General features: G+C 45.2%; 1 protein-coding gene across 1 annotated transcript; it reads right to left on the bottom strand.

Annotated features, from left to right (window-relative positions):
* Positions 1–3,854: 3,854 nt before the first annotated feature.
* tent5c (terminal nucleotidyltransferase 5C) lies at positions 3,855–6,871 on the bottom strand. The gene is made up of 2 exons (XM_062457646.1): positions 6,602–6,871; positions 3,855–5,536 (listed from the first exon to the last, which is right to left on the bottom strand). Exon 2 carries the CDS (start codon positions 5,512–5,514, stop codon positions 4,357–4,359), a length of 1,158 nt encoding a protein of 385 aa, XP_062313630.1. The 5' UTR covers positions 5,515–5,536; positions 6,602–6,871; the 3' UTR covers positions 3,855–4,356.
* Between the last annotated feature and the right edge of the window lie 449 nt (positions 6,872–7,320).

Here is a 7,320-nt window from a genome sequence, read left to right as displayed (position 1 = left end):
GAGAGAAACAATGTTATTCTGGGGCAGAGTGTAACACATTTCTTGTCTGACTGGAAAGGGATCAGATGTTTTATCAGAGTTGGGGGGGGGGGGGACTCCTATCTGGGCAGTGCTAATGTGCATTGCTAATAGGAACAGCATGTTACAGGAACAGCATGTGGTTGTGGTCACATGCTGGAGGAGGAGTATGAGACATGCATGCGCCACACACACACACTCCAACACACACACACACACACACAGTTGAAGACAGAAATATGCTGTCCTGTACAGTGTGTGTACGTGCATATTTGCAGCATTAGACATTCTGGCACATGAGACACTTGTAACAGGTAGTGGCAGCTGGACACAACACAGGGACGGTCGTAGAGGCAGGACAGGGAGATGGTAGTAAGGTAAAAACACCAGGTGGGGCGGAGATAGCCACAATTCAGAGAAATGACGGTGTCAGGAGCCAGCCAATGGCACAAGTCTCTGTTTCTCTATCTCTGTTTCAGCCACACGACCATCTGGCTCGGAGGGAGGGGGGGGGGGTTAAGGGGTTAAGGATACCCTCCCCTCTACCCCACCCATCACCTGCTTCTATCTAAATGACACCTTCCTCCAAGCTTCCTAGAAGGGGATGTGGTTAGTGTTTGCGCAGGTTGAAGAAGGGACAGTTTGCTCAAGCTGCTTCAGTTCTCAAGCCTTGGACAGTAAAGCCAGTTTAATACATGCAGCTCAGCTCAGGAATGAAGAGCTGGGTGTTGGGTTCTGGGACTGAATGTTGGGTTCCGGGACTGAATGTTGGGTTCCATGACAGGGGCTGAGTGTTGGGTTCTATGTCTGGTCAGGGTCTGAGGAGTTTTTAACTTCATACAATGCCCGTTTCTTCAGATAATTCAGTCTGAGACACACAGAATCCTGCTTTTATAGTTTGATGTCACCTAAAAAAGTAAAAATGATCAGCCCACACAGCAGTCCTATGCCTGCTGTCCATGTGTGCGCATGTGTTCATCTGATTTAATTAATCCCTAGAAAGACATTTAAAAAGGAATGGGAAAGTTAATCCACGCTACAAAAACCATGAGGGCTGAGCAATCAGTTAACACAGTAGCATGAGTCACCTTTATTAATGGCAAACGGTGACTCAGGGTGGTGGATTCCCATCAGTGTGGAAACTGACATAGCGAATGACGTGTGAACAGCATTCGGTTAAAGACTGAAGACAAGAGGTTAGCAATTTCATTTTAAGCATGAAAATATTTGATATATTTTGCTCCTTCTGCCAATCTGGTCAGTCAGGTCATTTTGTGGAGGGAATTAAACATATTGCTGCACATTAGAGAACTGAAATAACTAAGGGTAATTTCTACTCAATAGGCTGGGGTAAATATGCCCATGGAACAGGGTCACCTCGACTAACAAGTGAACAGGAGCCAATACTGTGATCTGTTTGCTTGCTTGACAACTGGAAGAGATGGCAAAAGCAGGAAGCATAATGGGTAAAGTTCAGACTTGAGTATACCAAGCCACATGCATACAGATAAACCGATTCTGGAGGTGCATGTTGTGGTTTTAAGATCGAGAATGACGAGTCATAAAATACATAATGACATGTGTGAAGGTGTGCTAAGAGATTGTACAAATACAAAATGATCACTTAAACAAATGATGTGGGGTTCAATACTTTATTTATTTCCCCTCAAACATTTCTGATGTACAATCCCCTCCACAAGGAAAACTCAAGGTGAGGTAAGAGTGGTGAAAAATGAAATGTTACAACTGACGATCACCAGTCATTCATTTATATGCTGACATAGAAGCATCAGCTTCTCAAAAAAGTATATAGTGCGATATTCATTTCTCTTTTTGGGTTTTGAACTCACATTCACTGGTATCCTCACACACGCACACAAACAGGTCAACACTGTTGGCTGTAAACTCCACAACTCTTATGCAAAAAACAGTGATGCACAGCTTTGATGAGGCTACTTCCCCAAGAGCTAAAACACTTTACACAAGTATACCCCAACCGAAAACCATTCACTCTACTCCCTTGTAAGAGAAGACATCTACAGGTGCCATATACACTGCATTTATACACAGAGCACAACAATGAAAAATGAAGAGGGAGGGATTACAATGCCAGTAAATATCTCAAAGCAATGAGACCAACGAAAGAAAAAGATCTAAAGTATCCCCACAAACACCTCATGAGACATACAGACCACCCACGAGGAAGTTACATCACAGCCAAGGGACCACACACACCTGACTAAATAATAGTCTTCACCATTCACTAGATACTGGTCTCCACCATTCATAAACGGCATGTATATTCTAACAGAGACCACACGGCTTTCAACACATTAAGGCATCACTGCAGCAGGTAACCATCAGGTGATGTGGCAGCTGTGCCCCAGAGTGTTTCTAATAAGTGCACATTAGACCTAGCTCATCGTCAGGAGAGCTGGGCGACCCCCCCCCTTCTGTTACAAATTAAAAATGGTGTCAATGGGGAGATGGACACCTTCTGCCAAAATACACCAAGCAGTACAAAATACCAAAAAGGCGAGTACAAAAGGGGTCACCAATTCATCCAAGCCCTACAAGTGTAGAAACAGCCCTTGAACACATCTCCCTGAGAACTTGCTCCCTCCACAGCTACTATACATTCTCAACCAACTGGATCAACTGGATCTGGAGTAAGACAAGGCACTTTGTTGTTGATTCAAACTTGGTCCACAGTGAATGTGCCATCTACCCCAGTTTGCAGTGTCCACGTCACGTCGTCGTCCCCCTTCCCAGTATAGGAAGCCCTGACCGGGGACTTCTCTGCCACCTGGGAGGCCCACGCTGACCCTTCCTGCACTGATAACTGGTCACACTGCTCTTATCTGGCTGCGCACACTTGCACAACCTGTGCCTGTTTCTGGAGAGGCAGGGGCCTTACAAAAATAGAGTGGAATCGAAAACCAGGGGAGCTCCAAGCAGAAGCCTTTGAAATCGTTAAAAAAATAAACAGTCGAGGATTTGGCTGAGAACAATCCTGGTAGTTAAGAAAATGTATGGTTGGAATACCAAATATTAAAGGAGGGGAGTGGGGGTTCCGACACATAAATCAAAAGCAGTCCAAAATGGGAGAGGAATTCCAACCGGGAGACAGTAATACATTTCTGTGAATGTGCCAGGCCTTGTCCTCCTGTGACCAGAGAGGACTCCCACCTGCCCCAGCTACCCAAGGCACAGTGAGTCAGCACATGTAAGGTAGCACATGTAAGGTAGCAGTCACACACTGTCAGCACTCACAACCACTCCCACCCCACAACCTCCCCTCGTGTAATTATAGACTGCTGGCGTAGCCATCTGTTGGTGCCAAGCCTGCGCTGGGCGGCCGTGGCCAGCCATGTGCAGCTCCTTCTAAGGGAAGGGACAGACCCAGCCAGCTGCGGCCCTCTCAATAGGCATGCAGTTTTCACCATGCTGAAGGATAAGGTGTGAGGTTTAAAAGGACAAAAGGTCTCCAGACACAGTAGCTCTACTAGCCCCCCACACTGTAAATGTATATTCTAATCCCATTTCAACTCATTTAAGGGAGGTCCTGGAGCTTAACATTCACAGTAGAAAATAAAATACAGTCTCCCAGTAGTCTCCACACCATAGGCACCACAGGGGTAGATGGAGAACACTGAGAGGGTATATTTGTCCCAAAAGGATTTGTTTTACTCTCTTTACACTTTAAAACAAATTAGCAACTCCTCTTCCTCCCTCACCTAGGAGGCTGCAACACACTAAACGGGCAATCTGTACCACTCCACGATTAACTGACCATCTTCATATTATAATTATTATTTTTTTAAACACCTGTGCCATTTTTTTTTCAATTTATCTTATATACTTTTTACTTAATTTGTCTTTTATGCTTTTTTTTTCCTTAACAATATTTTCTGATTTTCTTGTCCACATTTTTTCAAAACACAGGACCTTCAATGCAATGGTGACTTCCCCTTCTTTAGAGATGAACCATCTACTAAGTTGACAAACTGGGGGACACCTGGGGTTAAGGCACCAAGGACAACTCAGTCTTGAATTAGGACATTCATTAGGAACTGGGACATGGTCACATGGGGAAACAAAACTATACTATCCGGACAAGTCCAAAAACTATAATCCGTCCAAACACTTAAAAAATATCACTTTATATCTGATGTTTATGACATCTCTGCAGACAAGGAATGAGAAAGGAAAAGGGAGTCCAAAAAACAAAACATGTCCATTTAAATATATCCTTTATGCCTAGAGGGAAACATCAGCTATGGGCCAATTCTTTTTTTGGCATATTTTTCCTCACAAAGCAGTCCTCATCTCTGTGTCTCAGTTACATGGCAGCCATGTTGGAATGTTCTGGTTACACGAGGCCACGTAGTAGTTGCTAAAGTTGTGGTCTCGGACATAGGGCGCTGGCTGGTAATAGCAGGTCACACTGGAGGCGTCCGGGATGGCGTTCTGCTCCGCCAACACCCGGAAAGCAGTCAGCGAGATTAGGTTGAGGGTCTGGCGTCTCTCGTGGCCCATGAGGCACACCGTGCTCTCGTTGACCACGCGGCGCAGGATCATGAGGTAGTCATACTTGCTCTTCTCCTCCCCGACAAAGTGGCTCTGCAGGTAGCCTTCCAGCTTGCGCTGCTGCTCGCCAATGTCGGGGAAGTCGATGAAGAAGCGCGAGCACATGTAGCGCTCCAGGCCCTTGAACTCCTCCTCCGAGGTGGGCCTGAAGTCACGCACCAGCAGGTTGCAGTACTTCAGCAGCCCACCGCCACGGATCTCCTCTGGCCGCTTGGTGGCGATCAGCTTGTTCCTGAGGTGGTCCAGTGACATGCTGAAGTCCCCGTACATGCTCTCCCCCTTCACAGAGGGGTGGAAGTGCAGAGACATGGGGGTCTTGGACAAGTCGTAGAAGGAAAGCAGGGAGTCCAGCACGATCTGGAAGGAGTCCACGCTGAACTCAAACTGCCGGCGGATGGAGTCCACAAACTTCAGCTCCACATTGCGGCCGTTGTTGTTGGACAGCGAGATGAGACTCCAGCGGTCTTGCTCTGTGTAGACTTTAACCAGTTTCTGAACGTAAGCCTCTTTGAGGGTCATGGGGGTGATCTTCTCCTTGTTCACCCCGTCAGGGAGGAAGTCCAGGAGAGTTCCAAGCACCACATCTTTGATGAGCTGGAACTCTGCTTCCCGGGGCAGGTCCACTCTGAAGATGACATCCAGGTCCTTGTAGCTCCAGCCAATGTCCTGGACCAGCACGTGGCTGGCCGTGGATCCGTTTAGGCGGACATCTTTCACTTTAATCCCCCTCAGCTCCAGACGTGTGCGCACCATCTGCACAATGTCCTTCAGCCGCACCTCAAGAGTGGGGAAGTTCCCCCGACCGTGGACAGGCACCGCCTCCGTCAGGACCTCATTCAGGCGGCTCACCTGCTCCCAGCTCAGAACGCTTTCACTGCTGCTCACTGATTCCGCCTTGTTAGCCATCTTCAAAGTTGATTCAAATAAACTAGGAGACAAGAGTTTATGATTAGTATAATATCTAGTGTATAATATCAAGAATTTTCATACAATCAAATTACCAAAAAAAACTCTACATGGGCCATAAACTTTGGGTTAGAGTTAACCTTGGATTCTGTGGGTAAAAGTCAATTTGCCATGCTTTATCTAACGTTTTAAGTATTTAATGCTGACCATTTGATGACAATTCAAAACCGATTGGAAACAAGTCGTTTTTGCAATGTCAACTAACTTCAAAACTGTTAGCCAAATTAATGACTATAGAACAAACATGTTAACCATAGAATATAACCAATGTAATGAACAGAAACAAATGCAGCATGACCACAAAAGACAACTATTTCAACTCATTATCTGCGACAGCAAAAGAATGGGATGACTCCGCGAGCTTCTAGAACAGCCACGCTTTCATCGGAGAACTAAAGAGGTGCTCCAGAGCCATCAGCTGTATTGTACCTGGGGGGTTAGCTATCCATCTGATGTTTCAAAACATGGCTACTAAAAAACGAAACACATTCAAGTGAACTAGGCAACATACCACGACTATACACGGATCAAAATGAACTTCGGAGACAACCGGTTGTTTAAGTATATTCGGTAGAAATCTACAGTTGGCTTCTAACCAGTAATAATATTTTTAAAAGCGTTAGGTAAATTTCCCAGCAAGTGCTCGTAATTTGATGTTTCCACAGCTACATTTACGTAACCTATCTTGCAATTCCTTCAAAAATGACCAACACATGCCAGTAGGTTAGACTATATAGCTTGAACACACTGGCGCCTGGGGCAACTAAAACGAGCTGCTAACGTTAGCAAGCTGACAGTTTTTGCAAACGTGGAAGCCATTTCTTGATATTTAAATGTTGGCACACAAGAACCAGGGAGAGCGTATAAATCGGATTCACAATTCAGATACATTTTACTCACGAGCTAAACCTCAAAAACGGACATCAAATTTGTTAGGCTACAGTATCAGTTGTAGCGAAAGCCAATGTTAACATAAGTTGCAAAAAGTACTATACACCATCAGTAGATACAATCCAAATGTACATACGGTTTCTAGATATCCTCTGAAGACATTCGATTTCCAAAAGAAGACTTTAACTTGGCATTCGTGCAGACACTTGCGTACGTCGACTCCAGAGACCGAAATTCAGTGTTGTACACGCATCAAGTGAAGAAAAGCCTTCCTTATAAGCCGAATGGCAACTGACAGAAACACAGATGCGCAGCAAGAGCACTACACTCTCAGGCACAGTTTTCCATTTGTCTGTTAGCTGTATGACTCATAGGTCCACCAATAGAAAATAACATAACAAATATTTACCATCATCCAACTTCCAACACAGAAAAATTTGTAGCGACTAGCGAGATAATTCCGAGTTTTTAAAACAACCATAGCGTTCCATTTGATGGTATTAATGCGCTGAGCAAAGCCATTGATTGGCCAATGAGGTTTTTGTGTTGCTAGGTAACCTGAAGCGTCCACAGTCTCAGAATGAAGTAGTCCCCTTATTACCCAGCGATGACGAACTTCAAAGACATGTCAATTCTGGTTATTTGCCCTCATAACTCATACTCAAATGGCGGACCATTGTATGTGTCTGGACCCAGCACAGGTCAATACGGACCGAAAAGCAAAATAATTTCTGTCTCAGAAAATGTAAAAACGAAAGACTGTGCAGCATCATGCTGTTTCCCAAGTGTAGCGGAGCCTCTCTCTTTTCAGTGGTGAAGAAACGCAAGCCAAGGACCGCATGCGTTTTCTGCAGT

The sequence above is a fragment of the Osmerus eperlanus genome, chromosome 3, assembly GCF_963692335.1.
Source record: "Osmerus eperlanus chromosome 3, fOsmEpe2.1, whole genome shotgun sequence".
NCBI lineage: Eukaryota > Metazoa > Chordata > Actinopteri > Osmeriformes > Osmeridae > Osmerus > Osmerus eperlanus.
The sequence above is the reverse complement of the archived record's forward strand: the minus strand, read 5'-3'. Positions and strand labels throughout refer to the sequence as shown.